The sequence below is a fragment of the Rhinichthys klamathensis genome, unplaced genomic scaffold (genome assembly GCF_029890125.1).
Source record: "Rhinichthys klamathensis goyatoka isolate OS25496 unplaced genomic scaffold, OSU_Roscu_1.1 h1tg000402l_1, whole genome shotgun sequence".
Lineage (NCBI taxonomy): Eukaryota > Metazoa > Chordata > Actinopteri > Cypriniformes > Leuciscidae > Rhinichthys > Rhinichthys klamathensis.
Genome location: NW_026606903.1, coordinates 111,324 through 136,304, shown reverse-complemented (window position 1 = coordinate 136,304; position 24,981 = coordinate 111,324). Strand labels below are relative to the sequence as shown.

The window sequence follows — 24,981 nt, the reverse complement described above, 5'->3', positions numbered from 1 at the left end:
TACTTAAAAAGCCTACCAAAAACTGCATTTAATTTTCATGTCTATATGACCAGCGGTGGATATGAGGTATTTTACCTCATGCTTCCAGTGTATTTATGGCTGGGAAAATAATAACAGAGTTATACAGTCTATATAATCAGCTTACGTCCTCTCTGAGCCGTATTTGAGCCATTTGACAATCATGATAGTGTGAGCAAGCGTGAACGCCCCCATCTCTCACATACACGTGCGCGCGCTTCTGGTGAAAATGGGTTTTTAGCACACCTGTGACGTCATCTGGTCAGCATATTGCCTCTAGTCTAATCAGAAGGTTTGAGTGTTGGCTTGAAACATTAATCGCTGTTGGACACTGTTAAGATCTCCATCGGCGCGTCCTCAGGGGATGGTGATTGTGTTGTCATGGTTTCAGGCATGATGTTGCCAGGTTTGAGACAGCATCTTTCCGTGTGTCTGTATCCGCAGTAAAGGCGCACTTGGGGATGGAGAAAGCGACAGCCTGAAGGAGCGCATTTACTGCACAAGGGGACAAATTCACTATTCTTCTCTTCACGCACCGCGTTATAAAGGGACGTACCGTTTATCATGTCTGCGAAGGAAAGACTCAAAGGCAGGATGACCAAAGACAGCGTTACCTTGCTGCCGTGCTTTTATTTCGTGGAGGTAAGTGAGTCTAGTAGCATTGACAGAGATGTTTCTTATGTATTATGTCTGATTAATAGACGAGAGTTAAGGGTATGATGGTCTTCCTTCACGCGATGGTCACGTTCGAAATCAAAGCAATCAAGCGGATTGGAACCACAGTCTGTGTTCATTCTGCAGGACTGCTCGTTAACTTTACATAGGCATATGCAGTTATGGTCATGAGAAGGACAAAATGCATTGCACTTGTTGTATGTCATGTTAATGTGAAGGGGATTGGCTATGTGGGGGGAAATACATAGAACAATTGTTTGCTGGCTTTTGCGCAGCAAGTTTGGCTTGCTTCTTGATGTCAGCCATTCAAAAACACTCTTTTCCTGATTGTAAGGTGCAGTATTCATTGGCATAAGCAACATGGCCTTAGTAAAGTATTACTTCAAAGTCAAGGTGAAGGGAATCATCCATATTGCTTATAAAACAGAACTGGAAACCTTCTGAAAATAGCCTAAGTCTTGTTAAGAAATAATGTTGTCTGTTACTGAATTAAGAGGGCACCATTGAGCATAAATGAGGTTAGAAAATAGGCAGTTATTAAATGAAGGCCAATCTGACGTGGCCTAGATATCACAAACAAATGAGTGCTGATGCCTGGTGTCATGGAGATAATGCTGGCAGTCTTTGATCTGTCTTGTTTACTTGTCAAGCTGCAGTACTGAATTCCCTATTTTTTAATATTGAAGAATATTAAACATTCTGTTATGTATTAAACAGCATGATCATGAACGATTGATGTTGTCTTTCTATTCTGCTTTAAAAGTTAATTTTCATTTGAGAATGTGGGTATGATGATCTACAAGATGTCAGATACATATAAAAACCTTTTTCCCCATAGACAAAATTTGTGAGTGCCTGATTGTAAAACTTAATGACTGACATAATGCTTTACTCATGTTGTTGATAAAGGTATAAAAATATGATATTTACAGATATATATTATACAGATTATCTTTATCATTTTGGCAGTGAGAAATATTATATGATATGCTCCAGATCCAATGTCAACCAAGTGTAAAAAGCTTCTGTAAACAGTTAACTTGGAATAGTCACTGTTTTGTCAGATCAGACAGAATCAAAGCTCACTGGCTGCACTGACATTAATATCATGTCACCAGGTGTGACCTGGTTGCCTTCTATAGAGTTTCCTTGCTGTATGCAGAGACCTTGTTTCGGTCCTAAGTGGAAAATGAATTAAAAACAGAGTCATTTATTCTGCTTCACTTCACTAATTTTGGCTAATTAACTTCCCTGTTTCACTAATGTTTCAGTTTACTAAATAAATTACAATATGGCCGTGAACTTTAACTTCTTCTCCCACAAAAGAGAGAGAGAGAGAGAGGTTATTTTGATAGTTCCTGAAAACTTCATATTTAATGTACACAATGTGCTGACAGATCTCACTTTAGGTTGTAATTTACCATGTCAGCCTTCTTCAGTACATGCCCGCATTATTACAAAAAGGTTCCACAATTACTTATAATGATGTAAATACCAAATTGGTTCTTGTTCATTTGCTCAGCCCTAGTTTTTTAACCCAGTCAATGCTGTTTGGAATAAAACGCTGTGTTTTGTATGCGACATTAATATCAAAATATGATTTTATTTGGGGTTTTCGACACAGATGTGCTGATACCAATATCAATGGCCGATACCGATAAGCAGATTATTTCTGGACGATAAACAATAAATAGCTGATAATATAATCAGCTAAAATTAGACATGCATGTGCACTCTTGAACATTTTTATAATTGTTGCAAGCAGCAACAATTGTTGTTTAAAAAGTAAATTGTTTTAAAATTTAATTTCAGTTGTTGCATTATTGTCATAACACATGACAAGTTTTGATGAATTACAACAAAGTTTTGTTCTGGTGTGCATTATAAGTTGAGTTTTAGTAACTTGTAGAAAATATTAACTAAATGTTTTAAGTTTAAAACACTTTTAATTGCAAGTCACAGTTTAACAGTCAAAGTACAGAATTAGTCATGGTTATGACTGGTAAGAGTAACTGCTAATCGATCCAGTACAGTATCATAGAGGTTGTTAGTATCTGTGCTGTAAAATGTAGCATCAATCGGAGTTTAGACCACAGGCAGGGGCTTTTTCTGCAGATGCTCTCCCCTTTTTAGAAGGGGGTTGATTACAGTAATTAAACCCCCCTACCCCCACCTTTGATCTTCACGCTGTCCGTTCAAGTTTCGTAATTATTCAGTACGTGGCACATTTCTACTTTGCATAGCACAGCGCAATATATTTCCTCATTGGAGCACATTGCTGCTATGACATTTCCAGCTGATCCTTGTTCAATGAGATACTGCTGGGTGAACCGTGTCAATGACAACAGTAATTCTACGATATCTAAAGATGTTACATGCATATTCACCTGAGAATAACCTTCATTCTGCCGTAATCACCCATCTTCTGTCTAACCTTAGCATGAACCTGGTATCGTTGAAGAGTGTGAAAAGCCTTAAGGGATATAACTCCAGCATAGTTTCATCCAAACCCTCATTACATGTATCAGAGTATGAAGCTCGTTTACCAACGTAACGCTGATCTACATAGCCAGGTTTTTAGAAGCAAGGATCTCCCAATGCATTTCCTGCTTCAACACCAACAGTGTTTTTGATGAATGAGAACAACTTTTATGGATTGCGACTTAAAAGGATAACAGCGGATCGAAAGCTTAATCTGTTATCACTGAAATCCTAAGCATGAAACCGTGGCAAAATGCTGTTCAAAAGTCACATGATCAGACGCAGTGCCTCCATTGTGCTATAATTGTGCTGATTACCTTGTCAATGGAATAATTACTTTCTATCACGTTTGCAACGGTTTTCAAGCCTGGATGAGTCTATGGGACTGTGCATTTGATAAATTTAGCATCATTTTATTGTTGTTCATTTCTCATCTTGCATATTTATCATATTCCTTCTGTTTTATCTCTTCAGCTCCCGATTCTGGTGTCCTCAGTGGTCAGCTTGTACTTCTTGGAGTTGACAGACATTTTTAAACCAGTGCGTTCAGGCTACAGCTGCAATGACCGGAGTCTCAGCATGCCTTACATTGAGCCCACAAAGGAGGTCATCCCCTTCCTCATGCTCTTCAGTCTGGCTTTCGCCGGGCCGGCAGCAACGGTAAATGCCATAGTGCCACTCTTGCTCTTATTTAGTTTAGAGGGCACTCTTACTTATTCATGCAGGCTTAGTGTTTGATCTCAGTTTCGATGAGCAAGGATGAATATTAAAGTGAATACTAAGTTGTCTGTTTTTGATGGTATATGACTCATAATATGACATATGACAATATGACAATTTCTATGTAGTCACCTGAAGTTGAATGTGGCAGATGATTTTTAGCTGTATTTGGTTGTAAATTGTTGCTAGCTTTGCATGTTTTTCGTGTCAAAAGGCCTATGAAATTGCTTGATGGCTTTAGTCTCGTCTTAGCCATGAACAATGATTTGCAGCTTCCTTGTCTTTTGCAAGTGACATAAAGCCGGGGACACACTTTACGATTGTAAGGCCGATTATGAATGTAATTTGTTACATCTGATCGTGCCCAAACGTCAGAGTCAGAGACAGTTGTGTTCAGTCTGTGTTTTATATCTGCTCTAGTCATTGGAAATAGTCTGTAAGTGTGTTCAGTTCTGTCTTAGAATGTTTCAGCTAGTCGTTAAGTGTGTACCCGGCATTAGGGGGAGGGACTTTCTCATGAGGCTAGCAATAGCAAGCTAGCTTTGAAAGCATAAGATCCCACCGTCCCTTCAAAGTGCTCTCCAAAGCCACGCTTTCTTCAAAACACATGAATGCACACAGCAGAGTCTGCAAAGTACGGAACCCCTCACATGATATGGAGGAAAAAAATAGCAGGCTAAATCGTGTGCACGATTTACTTTTTGTTCTTGCATGTCATGTGCGGGGCTCCGTAGCAAAGCATAAGGAGAGATGGCATTAAATTATCTAATTTCTCAAAGCACATAACATTACAATAATAATAAATATAAACCACTTACAGAGCCCCTTACGAAAAAGAAGTATACTTCAAGATCATTTCATGAAGTATACTTAAGTAATGTTCAAGTATATTTTTAAGTATACATTATGTAGTAACTATACTAATGTCAATATGTACTAGTAGTAAACTTGTAAGTGTACTATTTTAAGACCGCTTGGGACTAAATTGGCCCACTTTTAGTATATAAAAGTATATGTTTAAGTGTACTATAAGTGTAACAGTAGTAAACTTTAAGTGCACAACTAGTTCATAATTAAATTTCTCATTTGTACTGCAAGTGAACTTATGGGTACTAGTAGTTTACTTTTTTAATATTTGTAGAAAATGTTTAGTTTATGAAAGTACACTAAAAGAGCAAAAATAATATATAATTGGTAAACTTAGTTCACTTAAAGAAAACTTATTGTATAAAACTACTAAACTAGTAGTTTACTGAAAGTTTTCTTTAAGTGAACTTAACATTATACTTATAGTTTACTATTTATATATTTGCACTTGCAGTAGGCCTATACTACTGTTGACATGTTATTTTTTTATACTTTAATTTAATTTTGTTATTTTTGTACTTTAATTAAAAAAAAAAAAAAAAAACATTTTATTAGCATCATGCGTGCTTTTTTATCAACACTTGAATGCTGGTAAGTTTCATAAAGAAAGGAAACATTTTAAACAAAAAAGTTGAGAAAATCTAATTTTTGTCAAAGACTACGCCTTGATCAGATTCAGAACGATGATCAAAACACAGATGGAGTAGATCGAGTCCAACACCCCCCAAAGCTTCACAGTCGTTTTCTCTTCATGGTTACGCTTCATTTAATTTGTTAACATTAAGCAGTTTTGATTTACACGCTGTTTAATGTTTGATGATCACGTTAAGTTTACGTGAGAAATCTTCTTTCACTTGTTTCACTTGTTTCAGCTTCTTCTTCTCCTGTGTTTTTAATCCGGAGATTCTGCACTAGAAGATGTCATAGTGCCCCTACCGTATAACAAGTGAAAACATGGATAGCTGGAAAATTCAGTCAATGGTGGGGAAAGAGTAAAGTAGAATTAAAGTTAATTCTTATGTACACTGCCAGAGGATTAGCCTACACAAAAATTCAGATACGCAGAATTAGAAACATATCTGTTTTATATCAATATTTTAATCAATATTTTCAAACAATGTAAGTTTCATAAGACTGTATATGAAAAACTATGTAAAAAAGTATATTTAATAGGCTACTCGATCAAAAGAGTTAACACAAGTACAAGCCGGTATACTTTGAATACTTAATTATACTTTTAAGTATATCTCGATCAAAAGATTGAGTGCAAGTAGCCTACAGGACAAATATATTTGGAATTTTCCCTCAGTATAAGTCAAGTACACTTAAGTGTAATTTTAAGTATATTTTTGAGAAGTATATAAAATGTAGACTGAAAGTATGCTTTCTTATTTTTAGTTGAAAAGAAGTTTACTAATAGAACACTTGAATAAACTTATTGTTCGTAAGGGTAATTATTATCGTGTACAAGATCAGGTTCAGTTCCATGCTTATTTTATTTACTCTCGAAAGCTTGTTGCTATATACACTTGAACATGTTAGTGTATAAGACAGTGTGTATGTTTTAAAAAAAGTATTTAATAAGCTACTCAATCAACATAGTAAACACAAGTAGCCTACAAGCCAAGAATGCTTAGAATACTTAATTATACTTTTAAGTATATCTCCATCAACAAGTATAGGCCAAATATACTTAGACTTTTCAAGTCAAGTATACTAAGTGCAAATTGAAGTATATTTCTGAGAAGTACATAAAGTATATTTCTTAGAAGTACATAAAAAGTAGACTGAAAGTATACTTTCTTATTTTTTAGTTTAAAAGAAGTATACTTATAGCACACTTGAATAAACTTCTTTTTCGTAAGGGGCTCTGACTTGTACCACCTGACTGCTGCAGGTTCATTTTGGCATTGATAGTGTTGCCATAGAAGCACATAAATCTGAGTCTGAGGACATGCACAGCTCCGGTTAGAGCGTCAGGGGTTGCCATCTTATGACAGTCTGTCTACAACTCTGCATAGCCTTACGGAACACACTGATGAGTGTATATGCACGGAGGTTTAGAAATACATATGTTGACAAGCAGGACCGAATGCAATGACTGGATGAACATTTGAGACTTCATTTGAGACCTGAGACTTCCACAGAATATATATGTAATTTTTTAAAATATTTAACCCACTTCTATTATTGATTATAAGGATGTGAAGAGAGTCTCAACCAGTATAACAAAAAGTGTTTATGAAAAACATTGCCTACCCTACTTTTAAGTATAAGTTTCTCGGCTTTCACCTCGTGTTGTTATCATATATTCGTCTCTCTCTCTCTCTCTCTCTCTCTCTCTCTCTCTCTCTCTCTCTCTCTCTCTCTCTCTCTCTCTCTCTCTCTCTCTCTCTCTCTCTCTCTCTCTCTCTCTCTCTCTCTCTCTTTCTTTCTTTCTTTCTTTCTTTCTCTATCTCTTTCTTTCTTTCTTTCTTTCTCTATCTCTTTCTTTATGCTCTTTGCCTGTTTCTTTTGCATGTTGTCTTTTCCCCAAACTGTCATTGAAGTTTTGACTACCGCCTACCCAGCATGAATTTCGAGCATTAGCTGGGCGACAAGGCTCTAAGCCTCTCCAGGCATGTTGTGAGTGTATTATCAAGACCCTGGGTGATGAACTCATGAGTCTAATAGATTGTCCTAAATTGCTTTTCACCATCTGTACATGTTGAGGTTTACAAGAGTGTCACTGCAAAGGCAACTCGATAGAAATGTCTCCAATAGCTAATTATCACATTTCCTTTCAATCTTTCAAAAGTTAGAAGTTTGGAAATGTTTGGAAAGTGTAGCTTTTGAGAGTCATACTACCATTTAAAAGTTTTGGGCCGGTAAGATTTTTTTTAAAGAAATTAATCCTTTTATTCAGCAAGGATACATTAAATTTATCAAAAGGTACAGTAAAGATAGGGTGAAAAAATCAATACCTCATGCATAGTATCACAATGTTTTGCATTGGAATATTTTATTGATACACAGACACCAAGTATCAATCTTTGCAGGGCCTGAATTTCAGCTCTTGATTGCGAGTATTGTGCATAATTTTACCATAAGCTCAGTGTTTAAATTAAATTAAAATATTAATAATAGTTTGATAGTTTAATAATAGTTTAATAATAGTTTGTAAAGGAAGCATATTTCTGAACATCGACTGCTTGGTGAAGGCTGAAATTAACGTGTTAATTTGACACACAAATGTCATCCCATTACCATCCAATACTGGGGAAAACCCCATTAAAGGCACAGGTCGTCACACTGTTACATACGGTTTGTGATAACGGTTATAGTCTTTTGAAATCATACTTGTTGTTTGGGTTTGGCTCATAAAGTGATCGAGTTTATGGAGTTAAAGGGTTAGTTCACCCAAAAATGAAAATTCCCTCATTAATTACTCACCCTCACGTCCTTCCAAACCCGTAAGACTTTTATTCATCTTCGGAACAGAAATTAATATCTTTTTAATGAAATCTGAGAGATTTCTGTTCCTCTATTGAGAGCTACGCTAATTATTAATGAATTAATTTACCTTCATGATGAATTGAAATATGTGAATTGAATTTTAATGTTGTTGTTTTTTATTACAGTATTTCTGAATTGCTAAAACACTAAAATCCATTTGCAAAACCAAAGTTACAAGTGTACAAACCACTTTATTGATTGAATCACACAGTTTGCAGAACTTTAAACACTTCTCATGTGGTTAGACACAACTAGCAATATAATAGATAATAAATGTAATAGATCCGAGCCATAAAGATAGCTTTATGGCATTGTCCCAGCTGCTTATGTATTCACAATGGCTTTTTCAAAGTTTGTTATTCCACTGTTGGTCTCATCAACATCATGTTAAAAAATTGCCTCGTTCCACCTATATTCATCAGAGAACAGATTAATTTAATGTTTAATGACATATTTGTTTCATCAACTCCCCAGCATGTCGCTTGGGTGTTTTCATCACATTAGGTGCTCCACCATACTGGCCTAATTAATTTTGCAAGGCGGCTATGCTCTTTTAAGTGCTATCACTGTTGGTTATCCTGTGCCTTATGCATTTGTCAGCCACTGTAAATGAAAGGAGACTTGGGTCTGCTATGAAGCATGAGTACAAATCTCCTAAGGATGCTCTGATCAGAATTTTTGGGGCTGATCACAGATAAACGATCAACCGATTACCAATAACGATTACCGATACCGCTCATGGTCTATATAAAAACCTTATTTTTATCATGTAGCATTATTTATAGGGATGTTCCAATCAGGATCTTACAGACATAAATTCAAGGCCTGAATTCTGGCATAATCTAGTCTTCCCTGAATTAATTAAATACAGATTAATCCTTACAATTAAAGTTACAAAAGTTATTCATTCAAGAACAGTGAGCGATTTTCTCTTTGTCTTTTGTTGGATGATTACCATTAATAACACAGACAGCAACAGGTATTTGGGCTGCTTTCACTTTAAAGGATTAGTTCACTTCAGAATTAAAATGTCCTGATAATTTACTCACCCGCACGTCATCCAAGATGTTAAGGTTTTTGAGGAAAACATTCCAGGATTTTTCTCCATATAGTGGACTTCAATGGGGTACAACGGTTTGATGGTCCAAATTGCAGTTTCATTGCAGCTTCAAGGGGCTCTACACGATCCCAGTCGAGGAATAAGGGTCTTATCTAGCGAAACGATCTATCATTTTCTAAAAAAAAATATATATATATATATATATATATATATATATACACTCACCTAAAGGATTATTAGGAACACCATACTAATACTGTTTTTGACCCCCTTTCGCCTTCAGAACTGCCTTAATTCTACGTGGCATTGATTCAACAAGGTGCTGGAAGCATTATTTAGAAATGTTGGCCATATTGATAGGATAGCATCTTGCAGTTGATGGAGATTTGTGGGATGCACATCCAGGGCACGAAGCTCCCGTTCCACCACATCCCAAAGATGCTCTATTGGGTTGAGATCTGGTGACTGTGGGGGCCATTTTAGTACAGTGAGCTCATTGTCATGTTCAAGAAACCAATTTGAAATGATTCAAGCTTTGTGACATGGTGCATTATCCTGCTGGATGTAGCCATCAGAGGATGGGTACATGGTGGCCATAAAGGGATGGACATGGTCAGAAACGATGCTCAGGTAGGCCGTGGCATTTAAACGATGCCCAATTGGCACTAAGGGGCCTAAAGTGTGCCAAGAAAACATCCCACACACCATTACACCACCACCACCAGCCTGCACAGTGGTAACAAGGCATGATGGATCCATGTTCTCATTCTGTTTACGCCAAATTCTGACTTTACCATCTGAATGTCTCAACAGAAATCGAGACTCATCAGACCAGGCAACATTTTTCCAGTCTTTAACTGTCCGATTTTGGTGAGCTCTTGCAAATTGTAGCCTCTTTTTCCTATTTGTAGTGGAGATGAGTGGTACCCGGTGGGGTCTTCTGCTGTTGTAGCCCATCCGCCTCAAGGTTGTGCGTGTTGTGGCTTCACAAATGCTTTGCTGCATACCTCGGTTGTAACGAGTGGTTATTTCAGTCAAAGTTGCTCTTCTATCAGCTTGAATCAGTCGGCCCATTCTCCTCTGACCTCTAGCATCAACAAGGCATTTTCGCCCACAGGACTGCCGCATACTGGATGTTTTTCCCTTTTCACACCATTCTTTGTAAACCCTAGAAATGGTTGTGCGTGAAAATCCCAGTAACTGAGCAGATTGTGAAATACTCAGACCGGCCCGTCTGGCACCAACAACCATGCCACGCTCAAAATTGCTTAAATCACCTTTCTTTCCCATTCTGACATTCAGTTTGGAGTTCAGGAGATTGTCTTGACCAGGACCACACCCCTAAATGCATTGAAGCAACTGCCATGTGATTGGTTAATTAGATAATTGCATTAATGAGAAATTCAACAGGTGTTCCTAATAATCCTTTAGGTGAATGTATATATATATACATGTGTTTTGAGACGGCAGAGATTAAGAAGGTATTCATCTTTATGTGTCCTCAGCATGAGATTGGTTTCTGAGATCGGCAAATTGAGAGATCGCAGATTGAGTTTATCGGCCGATAGCAATCGTTAGCCGATCAGTCTGAGCACCCTTAAAATCTCCACCTCAGCACAAATATTTAAGTTATAATTTTGACTTTTGCTCCATGTCTAATCACTCAACAACACTCTCTTGATGTTAAATCACCCAGCTGAGTTTTGTGCCTCAGTACTGTATGGTATGATGTCGCTGAGCCTGTGCTAGCAGGCAGCATGTGAATGTGTGTCCTGCTGGTAGCTCCAGCTGTTATGGTAGTGCCTGCTACACTCGAGTGCTGCACTTGACTGTAGGTGTGTGGCAAGTGTGATCTCAGGGGGGTATGATCACTTGTTCTTCTCTTTCACTCTCTATCTCGTCATTCACAGCAGAAGCATTTACATATAAATCTATGGGTTTATGCTTTTCATTTACATGGAATTAACATTTTAGTCATTGCATTAATGGAGGCCCGAACGACTTACAAGATACCCGAACGACTTCCCCTTATCGTTTTTTACAGTTTTGGATGAAATCCCCCTCATATGGCTATGAATGAATGGATGAGAGTTATTACTTTAATTACAGTAATGGGGTTGACGTGTCAGTGATTTTATTAGAAATGACCCCTGGAAGCCACTAGAGGAGGGATGGGAGTTTTATGACAGTGCTGTATGTTTGGGTAAACACAGATGACCATCTTCCCACAGATTATGATTGGGGAAGGGATCCTGTACTGCTGCTTGGCCAGAAGAAATATCAGCATCAAAACAGAGGCTAACATAAATGCAGCTGGCTGCAATTTCAACTCTTACATCCGACGGGCTGTGAGGTTTGTGGGTGGGTGTATATTTTTCTGCCCTTTAAGCCATATAGCTATTGTTTGGAATAATACACTCTTGATCTTGACTCATTCTGTCTTTTTTATAGTTGTGTACTAAATTTAGTTTGCTAGTAATAATGAAAGCTCCATCTATTTTATTAAAAGTTTATGAACTCTACTTGCTGCTTATGAAATCTAGTATTTGAAAAATGTGTGTGTGCATGTGCATGCACGTGTGTGTGTGTGTGTCTCTCTGTCTGTGTGTCTCATTTGCAGGGGTCCACGTGTTTGGCCTGTGTGTCACAGCACTCATCACAGATATTATCCAGCTGGCTACAGGATATCACGCCCCCTATTTCCTTACTGTGTGCAAGCCCAACTACACCAGCCTCAACACTTCCTGTGATGAGAACTCTTTCATTGTGGATGACATCTGCTCTGGGCCTGATCCAGCTGCCATCAACGCCGGCAGGTCAGAGAGCGGTATATGTGTCATATTGTAGTTTGTCGACCCAATGCATAATCATGCTCAATAAAGGTCTGCAAAAAACCTAGGATTTTAAAGTCAACATGAAATGTTGTTTGCAACCCTTTTTGCTTCCATATTGTGATGCATTTCCAAGTGAAACAGGAAATTTAACAAGGAAAAAATTAATGGCAAACATAATTTTATCCATCGGGAATCATTTAGGTAATGGAAAGTAGTGATCGACCGATATATCGGCCAGCCGATATATCGGGCCGATATTTGCGGTTTTTACGTGTATCGGAATCGGCCGATACGCGGCTGCTGCGTTCGCCAATAGTTTTTTCCCGGCATTATTTATAGACAGGCGTCCACAGGCAGCTCTGTGCTGCTGGAGACGCTGCAGTTCACGTGCAGACCCTGCACTGTCCCTCCCCCACTAGCAGAGTGCAACCTGCGCTTCAAGATAACGGTAACTTTTAAACTTTCAAAGCATCTTTTAACTGTTTGACTGCTGAAATATTGTCAAACACTTTGAAAATGGAAACATGTTGCTCTATAACTGTTATGTGGTTGCAACTATATAGCTAAGCAAGTTTGTGGGTCCAAATGGAAAACGCGAATGACTACCCAGATAGCAATGAGTCGGCGGACCACCGTCGGTTCTCCGGCGGCAGTAGGAGCGTCAGAATGGCGACATCGCAAACACGTTGGACGGCGCACCGCCGGCGGCAGCCGCTTTTTAAAAGCGGCAGCCGCCTTCCTACCGCCTTCGTTAAGCGGCCGGCCCGCGGGCCAACCGCCGTTCCGCCGCGCTTTATATTGAAGGCCGTCCTTCCGCGGCCCGCCGGAGGCAAACGCTATTTTCGAGCGCTCTGCCGCCGCTTATTCTGGCTAGATATATATATATATATATATATTTTTTATTTATAGCATGCAGTTTATCAAGAATAATGATTGCTCAAACCAGACAAATTTACAATTGGCATTTTTATTCCACGTTTCAAAGTACAGTAACTGTCATTTAAACAAGATGTTTCAGATCACTGAAACATAACAGAAAAATAAATAAATCAATATACTAACATGCAGGTTTCCAATTCAATTTTGGATTCAAAAGGCTGCAATTACAACACTTACAATAAGTTTTCATATAAAAAGGACAGCTCTAGGGTAACAAATTACCAGTAAACATTATGACAAGTAAAGAGGATATTTGATACCAAATAATGTGCAAGATACCAAATAAATAAAAGTATAACTACATTTACAAGCCATTTCTAACAATATGATAAGTGGTAGTAATTTATAGTAAAGCTCTGGAGTAGAATAGGCCATTATAACGGCAATGCTGACCTGTGGCACAAGGATTTACAAGCTTTATTTGAAAAAGAAAAAAAGAAAGTAATTTCCACAGTGAGTGAGTGTAGTCTGACACTTCTGACTTCTTTAGGGGTCTTGATTCTACTGACTGCAAGATAAAGAAAGGATTCCAGTTGTCAGTGATTCTGGGGTGTCAGTAGTCAGTATAGTTTTAAGTGGTCGGCTGTGGGTCCCTCTCAGCTGTGCGGCGCCTTTTTCTGCCTTCACGGTCAGATGCTCCTTTCAGGTAACGCGTAACGTTAACCTGGACCGCCTCATCAGTGGATCCTGGGTTGCCGGGTCCTTCCGGATGGCTAATATAGAAAATACAGATCTGTCATTTAATTTGAATTGCATGAGGACAATAGGACATACACATCTAATTAAATCAAAAAAAAAAAATCCAACTTACTTTGAACAATGGTCTTCAGGAACATGTCTCTAAAACATGCTTTATCCCCAACACCAAGCTGAAAATCCAAAAAAGTGTTACAAATTACATTTCTCTGAAGCTTCTCATAAATAAATAAAAAATGTGAAAGGCTAAGGATTCAGACTGTAATATATGCAGTATACAATCTTAAATTTTACTTTATATCTAGGTCTACTACATGTACAGGTAGCCCCAGTGGGAATTAAACCGACAACCACAGGTGCTGTTTGCAAGTTGTACCTAATTGCTCAGTGCAAGCAAACGTCTTCAACATTGTTTGTTGAACTTGCTTCACCTGCTCTTGAAGTAAGATTTTACAATTCGTATTTTTATATGTAATATTGTAGTGTTTATTATAAATGATTTATCTGTGCACTTCATTATTCTTTTAAAATTCATGTAGCCTTATAATCTTTAATCAAATACGTTACCCTTCCCTCCCCCCTCGAAACGACTTCTCTTCTCTTCCGGTCATGTGCTATGGCGCGAGGGCGTGGCAACTCCCCTCAAACCGTGCTATGAGCAGAGATGGAGAACAGGAGCGCTAGAGTAAAACCCTGCCCTCCGTTCAATATACCGTTTCATTTTTAAATACGTCACAACACTGGAGAAAAGTCGTTTGTAACTTCCGGTTCATGCCGACTTCAAATAGAAGCAATAGTTTCCAAGACAAAAAAACTTCACAAATAACATCACTTACTTGTACTCAAACTCTTGGCTCTGTGAAGTGGAGTCTGGATTACTGGGGAGAAACCTGGTTGCGAGAAAGAGGAAACAGAAATTTGAAAATCTAACAAATGGTATAGTTTAGTGGCAGGATCACAAATCCAGCATAACAGCAATAGATTTTACATACCAGTTCAGCATTTTCCTGGTTTTCTGGAATCGATGCATCTTTCTAGAGTTTTTTTTCTTGAGACTTCCAAGATTCTAGAGTAGGGAATAATGAATGAAAGAGTCAGTTATCCACAATAAACAGAAAATAAATTACACAGATGAAATACAGGAAAATCAAATACACAAGTCAGACCCATTTACCTGCTCCCTTCATGAACTTAAAATGATGTTTCTCCCAGGTGCTGTGTGGAGGTGTGCAGAGGATGGCTAAATTGTTGCCTTCGTCTTTTTGCTGAGGTTAAATGGGGGCCAATGGCACATGCTCTCGCTGAGCCACTCTTGCGGAACCACTGCAAATGGCAGATCCTCCTCGTTGATAAACTGAACAATGTGAACCATCTAAAATAGAAGAACATTTTGCATAAATTATACTTTGATTAATTTCCAGGCAAAATCAATAACATTAAAATGCTCACCCCTTCAAAAAACGAGTCATTTTCACAAGTGGATCAACAGAAAACCATGTTCAGACAAACACAATCATATACATTTACACACATATATACATATACACACATATATACATATATATATATATACACACACACATACATCGTTATTTTTGTAAGAAAACACCAAAAGTTAAACTTTCTAGATGTAAAGCTTTCTTTCTAGATGTAAAGCTTTGGCGATCTACTGTAGCTAGATACATTTCAACATGTCGAACATGCTTGAATTCAGTGAGTAAAAAAGGCGAAGCAGCATGTGTTAGCTAACACTGTAAGTTAATCTAGACTAGCAGCATGGTTGTCGAATCAAACAAAACATCATTATGTTTAGTTAGAAAACAACACAAGTTATACTGATCAGTCTTTCTTGTTGTAAAGATTTTGCTAACGTTACCATTCCCACGTGGGCGGGAGAATTGTCCTTCAGGATTTGGTTACGTAAGTTAGTTAATTATTCGACTGACCAATACTATCTTAAACCACATACTGTAGTACTCACACTTGCATAAACATACGTAAATATAGTTAAAAGAAGAAAAGAAAAAACTAACGCCAGGAAGAAACTAAGTAACGTTAGCCTAACTAACGTTAGCTATGTCAGAAACATGACGAAAACTTTGTAAACAAGGCTAACTTACTAGCTTGACTAGTAAGGCAAGAACATATTTGAAAAAGCTGAACTAAAAATTTTAAAAATGAACATAATATTGCGTTACACAAAAAGGAAAAATGTACTTACTTTAAAGATCGTAGTCAATGACTAGATAGGATATCCTCTCCAAATACTGAAATCGTGTGACGAGTGGCCACTGTTGTGTTGGTAAATCTGCTTCCGTTTTTTAGGTACTGTCCCTCTCGGCCGGTGGAGGTACTTCTCTGTTTGTGCTTTAATACTTTCTTAAACATTTGTACAGATTGCAAAACTCGCAATTGCAAATTAATCCCTTACCTGTAAAAGGTAAAATAAAAATAAAAAAATCGAGCTTGTAAAAAAATGAAAGACATAAACGAAATTTCCTGGGGTGACAGAGAGACAAAATATTTCTAAATATTTCACTTTATCTTTCAGGTCAAAACAGGGATTTTCATGTTTATTATAAATATTACCATGGTTGCAAATTAATAAAAAAAATCTAAAGCATACCCAAGCTTTTGGCCAAGTTGCAGATGTCTTTCACTGTTCACTGATTTTAGGCATTGGTGAAAAGTCTAACTTCATCCATTTATTCTGCTAAATTGTTCATACCATGAATGAAATATTTATTTTAAAACCTAATCAGAATCAGAAAGATATTTATTGCCAAGTAAGTTTTACAAAAGGAATTCTTTTTGGACTATTTGTGCATCTCAATTGTGCATAAATCAAAGAAATGTAAAGAATTGTCACCTTAAGTGAATAAAATAATTCTATATATTTTACATAGGCCTATCACTGAATCGCTTCAGAGTTTCAACGTAATTTAAATGTATTTTCCTAAACCTTATCATGGAATCAGACTGAGTCAAATCTGTTATAAACCCTAATGACTTTGGAGCAACAACAATAACAAAATTTGATATAATTCACATAATAATTATAATCGCTTTAAATGTGAAAGTTAAAATGCTGTCAGTTCCACTCATGCCAATGACATGGCTGGTCGATTTCAATGCGGCTTGCCGCCAGCCGGCCGCGGTTCATTTAGACGGCGGCAACCGCCAGAGAGAATGAAGTCGGCGGCCCGGCGGCTGTTCGCCGGCGGCATCTCGCAAGAAATGGGAGTGACGTATTCGGCGGCAAACGTTTCATCTCCGCCAGCGGGGCGCACCTATAGCCGACAGTTTGGGGCCGGCGGCAAAAAGAAGCCGTGCCGATATTTTTTGCTATCTGGGTAGTCTATAAAACTGCTTGCTTGCCATTGTATTTTTTAGGGAGCTGCAAATTGCTGTAGGCTATCCGTTCAGTATGCATTAGGGCTGTCAATGAATATTCTAAATACGAATATATATTCGAATAGTTTAAAAAAACTGAATTTTGAAGGTGAAAATTAATATTCGAATGTGGAAAAACACGCCCGCGGTAGCAGACTAACGTTACCACAGCACAGCTCGCTCGGAGCGCTCAGTGTCGGTTCTATGTACTGTGAAACTTCAATTAATGTATTTGTTTCAATCACTGAATGAAGCCTGCTATATACCTTAAATTGCTTGCACAAAACTCTTGATCAGCACTCAACATTTGTTTGTTGTTGTTCATTTAACCCGGTATGCGCGGAGAGCGTGAGGGTGAGTGCGAGAGAGAGAGAGAGAGTGCGCCTGCGAGTCCGGGCGAGCCAGAGTGAGCTCTGCGGTCTTGGCCATTAGTTGATTTACTCGGTTTTTTTGTAGTAATACGTTGTCAAATATGTTTAAACTCAAATAAGCTACTTAATACTAGTAGTTATGTCTCTTTGTATTAATTTGTCCTGTTATTGACGTAATGCGCGTCATTGACCAAATGCACGACGATATGTTCAAATATGTTTTTTAGAGGGAATATACAAACGCCATTTGAGCCATTTTGACAGCCCTAGTATGCGTACGGTAGCTGTTACGAACACTGGTCATAGGATTAAGTAATACCAACGTTGTTCCGTGCTTTTTGTGGGAGATTTATTCACCGACCACCTGGCTGAGGTTTGGACTCGTGTGGTGTGTGTCTCCCTCGCCATCGCAGTGATATTAGAGACTAGACATGCTCATTTTATTTTATGTAGAAAAATTTAAACCATGGCAGTAAATAGTTTGTTACTTTTAAAATGAAGTACAGTGTGCACTTTATTATGCTGGCTGCTACTGTGTGCAATAGTGTAATTATTTTATTTATGCTTAAATATTTATTTTCAGCAGTGAACTTTTTTTGTTCTACCTCATGTTTTTAATATTTGTTAAATATTGTTTATCTACTTGTTCTTGTTCTACCTCACATGTTTTTACTATTTGTTAAATATTGATTTTTTTTACGTTAAATAAATGTTACTTTTATTAAATTGAGACCTGTAACATTTGTTAACATCATGTCATTTTTATGATGTAAATTGAGGGAGCAAAATGTATCGGCTCCAAATATCGGCTCAAGAAAATCGGCAGCCCGTATCAGTCATCGGCTAAGGCTGATGGGAAAAAAATCGGTATCGGTATCGGCACTAAAAAATCCATATCGGTCGATCCCTAATGGAAAGTAGGTGTTCTAAATCAAAATTGAAACAGACTGAATGTGAGTTTGCTAAAACAGTGTGTATATAGCTATTTGGCTATTGGCTAACATTATCCAATAGCCTGTGTGGTCAAAATGATGTCAGGGACAGAGGAAGGCCGTTTTAGAGGCAGAGCAAGTTCCTGTTTCCTTTGTAAGAACGAGTCACAGCTATATATCACAAGAAGACTGTGAGCATGGGTTTAGAAAGTAAATAGGGTCCATTATTTTGATTTAATCTGGTCTTTTTAAGTGTTTTTTTTTTTTTTATCTCAATGGACTGAGATTAGCCTCCAACCAGGATAATCTTATTCTTAAAGGCATTTTAGGTCACTCCTGCTTGAGTTCAAATTGACAAGATTTTTGTCCCATTTCAAGATTTTTCCTCAAGCAACTGCATTTAAAATACTTGTCATGCAATAATGCAAGACTGACCTTATGAAAAACTGGCTCAGAAACTCTGATAATGAAGTGTGGGTGATTAACAATATAACCAAGCAAAGATGATTAAACATATTGTGGCTGACGAAATTTAATTGGACCTGCTGCGCAACAACACTACTTACAGTAAAGGTCTAAATGGATCAATTGATTTGTATAAAATCATTGGTGTAAACAGTGTAGATAAATGTGAAGGCAGCAGAATGAATGTGGCGCTGTCCTCTGGCACATGGAGTTCCTATAAAACCCACACAGGGTTGAGTCTTGATGCTTCACTCACAACATGACTGCCCATTCCAGCACACCCACTCACATCCATTTGCACAGCTCTGCTTTTCAATCTTCCACTCATTTTATGCACTCTCAATAGCCACATTTTTTATAACGTAAAAATTAGACGCAAAGAGGGTCAGTGTGGTGAGAGTGTCCCCGAAGGCTTACACTACTGTGATGTGTATTGAAATGTCTCTCCAGAATATCAAGCAGACATGCATATCCAGACATATCTCTTGGTTTAATGAGAACATTCTTGGAAATCAAAAGCCCTGATTCTGTTTGCCACACTATATGAATTGTGGCACTGTGGACGTGATCATCTGTGGCTTTCCGTTCCCATCTGTCCTTTAGCATGATACAGTACCTCAAATGTGCTCAGTGTGAAAAAGATCTAATGATCTAACAAGCCGGTCTGTCTCTCTTTACAGGAAGTCCTTCCCATCTCAGCATGCCACTCTGGCAGCCTTTGCGGCTGTGTACATCTCCGTAAGTAATCCACTTGACTCATGGCACAGTTGACTCAAGCGATTTCTAACTGCTTGCCAAATAATCTCACTGTCCTTTCCACTATTAAGAATTTCCTAAAACTTCAGTCAAAAGGCTGGTCTCCTTCCACAGATGTACTTTAATGCAACTCTGACTGACTCATCCAAGCTCCTGAAGCCACTCCTGGTGTTCTCCTTCATCATCTGCGGCATTATCTGCGGCCTTACTCGTATCATTCAGTTCAAGAACCATGCCGTGGATGTCTACTGTGGCTTTCTTATCGGAGGGAGCATAGCCGTCTACCTGGTGAGTCCTGCTGTCACAGCAATGCAGAAACAAAAGCAATGTGTGGATGATAATTCATTTCATAATCCTATGACCGATCCATAATTCTCTATTTAACCTTACTCTGGAGAAGAATCATAGAGAATTAGCAAGGTGCTATAAGACAATGCTGTTTTAATAGAGGTAAAAATAGCTCACACATGCAAATCCCTTGTGGCTCCTTTTCTGCTCTCCACCCACACACACCCCTCACATTCCTCCCACCATTTCTTTCGTTTTCTCTCATTCTCTGTCCTTACTCTCTGCTCAATCTGCTCTGAGGGCTATGTACATCCCATGGTTTCTAACACAGACAACAATGCCAATACACCTTTAGGAGGAATTAACAAAGCTGAGACAATCAGTACATCAGGTCCTGGTTTTATTGTTTGCTTAACATAAAGTACATTAATCAGGCCAGGAGATTAGCTATGTAATGCTGTTTGATACTCTGACTGTGAAGCCCCGCATTCAGAGTGTATACCATAGACAGTATGAGGAAAGTTTTCAGAAGTTAATGTAGGCGCATAATGCACCTTAGTCTGTAGGGGAACCATACTGACATAAAAAGGCTGTCAATCACTCAGGTAGTATTAATGTTGAAAATATGTCTTGGCAAACAATTACTGGTGACATTGGACCTTAGGACAACTCTGTTGGGAAAAGAAAAACAAAATCTTCTGGTCAGGCTGGTCTGTCGACTGGTCCTAGAGGGGTTTGGGTACTTTACAGGTGGTCAGGCCGGGTGTTTTGCCGCCTACTGAGCTTAATCAGCCAAACACCCGCTTGGCCAGGATCGGAGACCAGCTTAAACATCTAGGGGGTTTTTTCAACAGGGAACACAACCTTTTGAATGGACTGTGCATGTATCTCTTAGAGCCTTAATTTCATGTCCAAAAAATAAGTACAGTATCACTATCCTGTCTAACATCTTTACGGTATCTTAACTCTATCGGCATTGATTCATTGCGGTAAAAATTCTACCTTTTTGCACTACTTTAGGGTCTGTATGCAGTCGGGAACTTTAAACCTAGTGAAGACACATCTTTGAAGACACATGCACATCCTCCTCTCCGACAACCACAGCCACCACAGCCTCCTCCACAGCCCCAGCCAGTGGTGCCTCCACCTTCTATGCGGGAGCCTCTGAGACCTCTACCTAACTTGAACACAGATCCACCACGCTTACTGCCACCTAAGAGCCTGAGCATGCGGGAACGTCCCACCTCGGCACGCTCTGAAAGTATCCTGCTACGTGGCCCATCCTACAGAGAGAAATCCATGTCCAGCTTGAAGAGGTCAAGCACAGAGGTGGAGTGCATTACGCCACCCAGTCCTCTCTGCAAGGAGAGCTTTGTGACGTTCAGTAACACCCTGCCTCGCGTGCACTCAACCGGATTTGAAGAACCGGTGCCTCGCCGCCACGCCGCTATCCATGCCTCCATGGACTCCACACGTTCCAAGCAGCTGCTCTCACAATGGAAGACCAAGAACGAGAACCGCAAGATGTCTCTGCAGGTGATGGAGAATGAGGCTGGACAACTTTCTCCCCAGCGAAACATGGAGCTCCGCTGCAGCTCTGAACCCTCAGCTGTGGGCTTGGATGGTGAGCTCCGTGGTGGACCTCCCGGACAGTACATGAAGCTTGCCGCTAGTGCTGCGCCATTAGCCAATCATAATAACTCTGGTGGCCTAGCTGGTGGAGCCAGGGTATCTATCCAGTCACGACCAGGATCCTCTCAACTGGTGCACATCCCTGAGGAGGCCCAAGAGTATGTGAGCTCCTCACCTCGGGAGGATTGTGGAGAGGTGAATGATGGTGGGGGAGGGGGTGGGTCAGCACGGTCGAAATGGTTAAAGGTGGCAGAGAAGAGCACCGTCTGCCGAACTAACAGCCAGCCACGTATAATGCAGGTCATCGCAATGTCCAAGCAGCAAGGCATGTTGCATGGTAGTCCTAAAAGTGAGGGCAGCACCGTGAGTTGTACTGGATCCATCCGTTACAAAGCCCTGATGGATCAGGAACCTAACTCGGGCATTGTTCGAGTGGAGGCGCACCCTGAGAGCAAGCCTGTGGTTAAACCACCATCCACAGATGGCAGCGGGTCCTGGAGGTGGAAACCGCAGGAGCGGGTCAGCATCCGGCAGTCGCTTGAGCTCAACGACCTGAACCGGGACTCTGAAAGCTGTGATTCATTGAAAGATGGCTACGGCTCCATAGATGGCAACCGGAGCCTACCTGACATCAGCAACCCCCATCATCCCCATTTCCACCATCACCACCGCCAACAGAGTATCACCACCATCCGAGTCACACCGGTGGAAGCCAGCAGTGAAGCCACCTCGGAAACTCTCTCTACCACCTCCAGTCGAGACTCCACCCTACGCAGGAAAGGCAACATCATCTTGCTGCCTGACAGAGGACCTAGTCCGGATAACACCAGGAACCTGCCTCACTTTTTCAAACCCTCCCCTACACCTCCCCCCATTTTGACTTTCAAAGAGTGACAGAGACCCCTTTCCGTACCAATCCTAAGAGTTGCCTCGCTCTCTGAACTCTGAAGACTGGAGGCTCTTGGGAATGAGTAGAGCTAGTCATTCTGGGTAAATTTACATTCCCTGACCTTTAGACACACATGAACTCTCCAGAACACAAGGCAACGTCGTGCATTTTCAATCTACATTCTGTAGGTCTCGTTACGGAAACATAAGCACAAAATATGACATTTGAGGCTGTTTGGTAAAGGTGATTGTTTGATTTGTCTGTGATTTTCCAGAATAATTTTGTTATCGAATCCATTGTCTTATCGGAATCTGTCTGTTGTCTCATGGCAACGGGGGTGCTCTTAAAAACGTTGTAAATTTATATATATTTTCTGAATATAAATATTTGTATGTATACTGGACCACTCAATCACATGCTTAAGGAAAATACCCGTTTTCACTATGTCGCTATGAAATATTTAATACGGTCTTTCAATCAGACTCATAGCTTTTAGACAAATAGGATAATGTTATTGTGATGTTTACAGAAGGTTTTAGCGACAGTGTTTTAACCAAATGGATGTTTTGTTTGGTGGGCTCGTTAACCATATACACTGTGTGTTTTGGTGACCGTGAATGAGCTATTTTCATTCAAACAGCTGAAAGCGCTCTTTGCTGGCATAGAGACAATGAATTTATAGAGACTCAGCCTTTGGCATTGTAATGCAGAGAACAATACATTCTTCAGATATTAATGTCGTATTACCTTTGTGTAATATAGAACTGTTATTTGGTTCCACAGGCCAATGAGTACTATTTCACTCGTATTGATTTGCAAGCCACTGTATTTTGTACTAGTGTGCTTTGAGCACAGGTATAATTGTGTTTTATGGCCCATTGCTGTATGTTTACAGTGATGTAGTGTGCATATTTTCTTGGTTATCCCCCCATTTTGCCTGGCAGAATGGGGTTATATAGCTACTGAGGTGTGTCGTCCTCTTCATTGTTAAGCGTGTGGGCATAAATAAATGACTCATACTTCACTGCACATTGCAGAGAAGCATACACAATATAAGAGCAATAGGAGGCCCCCAAAGGTACTAGTGGGAATTCATTGCTTATTTTTGTAAACAACTAAAAAACACTAATAATCATATTCATAGAGTGCCTCAAAAAGAACTACATGCCTATTAGCCAGTGATTACATAGCTCCATCTTGCAGTAACTTGTACAAAAAGTTGCTGCTGTAATTATTATGGTGCAGAATTTACAGATGTTCATTGGCTTTGCTTTAAATAACCACTGTCTGTGCCATCAAATGGCATTGGAAAACGGACACAGTCATTGCATAATGACAAGTGCTGCATAAACAAAAGTTTTAATAAAATCCACATAATAGACAATGTTAGGATTTGTCCTGTGTGGCGTGTGTATTTCTAAACAGTTCTAAACTGTGTATTTGTATTTTTAGCTCATTGTTTACATCCTTGTTAGGATCATGTTGTAATATACATAAATATTGCCAAATAAGAATGTATGTTGAAAAAGGGGACATATACATTTAGTTAATTCATGTACAGTGTCATTTATATGATGTTGGGCTTTTTTTAATTGAACTTAGATTTCAATTATATAGTATATACCTATTTTAATGTGTGTTTTAAAAGAGTGAATCAGAACCAACACATTTTAAAGTTTTATATGTGCTTGTACAGTATAATTGTACCCCACATTATGGCTTTAACCTGTCCTTACATATGCATGGTGACTTAATACTGTATGTACTGTAACTAAAGGATTTGTTTCGTTTTGCTTTTCTTTTGTAAATGATGCCTTTAATAGTGATGGCTGGTACTTTCTGAGGAATCAACCGGATCATTAAATCTTTTTACCCCTGTAAATAAGTATTTGTAACTTTTCCAGCAAACTGAGATATGAAAGAGATCAGTGAGTTATAATTTGACACACTTCCTTTATTAGTGCTCTAAACCAGATCGATAAATCAGAGAAATGGCCTTTCAGTCAAACCCGTTGACCGATATTTGGAAGTGTTGCCTTGTTGGGGTTTTGTTTAGCATTGTATTTTAACTGAGGATATGTCTTAATATATATTGAAATAAATATTTGGTATCTTAGCCAAAATAAGCATTTATCCTTTATTTCCACACTTTCACATATCATAAAATATCAAAAAGTATATCACCACATTGTTTATGTGCCTTTTGTGAAGTGGTCTGTTTCTTCCACATTTATAGGAAAATACACCTTCTATATGTAACAGTATATGGTCTCAGCTTCAAACGACATGCCCACGGACCACCCACAGTCAGTTCACTAAACATCAGCTGATGCATATTGTACACAAAACTGGCAAGCACTTTCTCAATCTTGTTTAAATCTAACTGGCTTTGCAATTTTCTGAGTACGAGCACAAATTTCATCAGTCTGGAAAACAACAGTTGTTTGCAAGGTTAGTGACATCAAATCTT

At 38.9% G+C, this 24,981-nt stretch overlaps 1 protein-coding gene and 1 long non-coding RNA gene across 2 annotated transcripts; one reads left to right on the top strand and one right to left on the bottom strand.

The window, feature by feature from the left end:
- The first annotated feature begins 225 nt into the window (after nt 1-225).
- On the top strand, nt 226-24,627 carry plppr4a (phospholipid phosphatase related 4a). The gene is made up of 7 exons (XM_056234715.1): nt 226-660; nt 3,649-3,834; nt 11,548-11,677; nt 11,937-12,132; nt 19,627-19,684; nt 19,817-19,990; nt 21,011-24,627. Exons 1-7 carry the CDS (start codon nt 583-585, stop codon nt 22,514-22,516), a joined length of 2,328 nt encoding a protein of 775 aa, XP_056090690.1. The 5' UTR covers nt 226-582; the 3' UTR covers nt 22,517-24,627.
- Nucleotides 14,465-15,139, bottom strand: LOC130070339 (uncharacterized). The gene is made up of 3 exons (XR_008803867.1): nt 14,960-15,139; nt 14,778-14,851; nt 14,465-14,675 (listed from the first exon to the last, which is right to left on the bottom strand). It is a non-coding gene; the product is annotated as an uncharacterized LOC130070339 (long non-coding RNA).
- Nucleotides 24,628-24,981: the final 354 nt, after the last annotated feature.

What these genes read in the sequence shown, in the direction of transcription:
- plppr4a (XM_056234715.1), top strand. Translation starts at nt 583, where the DNA reads ATGTCTGCGAAGGAAAGACTCAAAGGCAGGATGACCAAAGACAGCGTT. An exon ending in CGTGCTTTTATTTCGTGGAG is followed by an intron (nt 661 to 3,648) that starts GTAAGTGAGTCT and finishes TTATCTCTTCAG; the next exon opens with CTCCCGATTCTGGTGTCCTC. An exon ending in TCGCCGGGCCGGCAGCAACG is followed by an intron (nt 3,835 to 11,547) that starts GTAAATGCCATA and finishes ATCTTCCCACAG; the next exon opens with ATTATGATTGGGGAAGGGAT.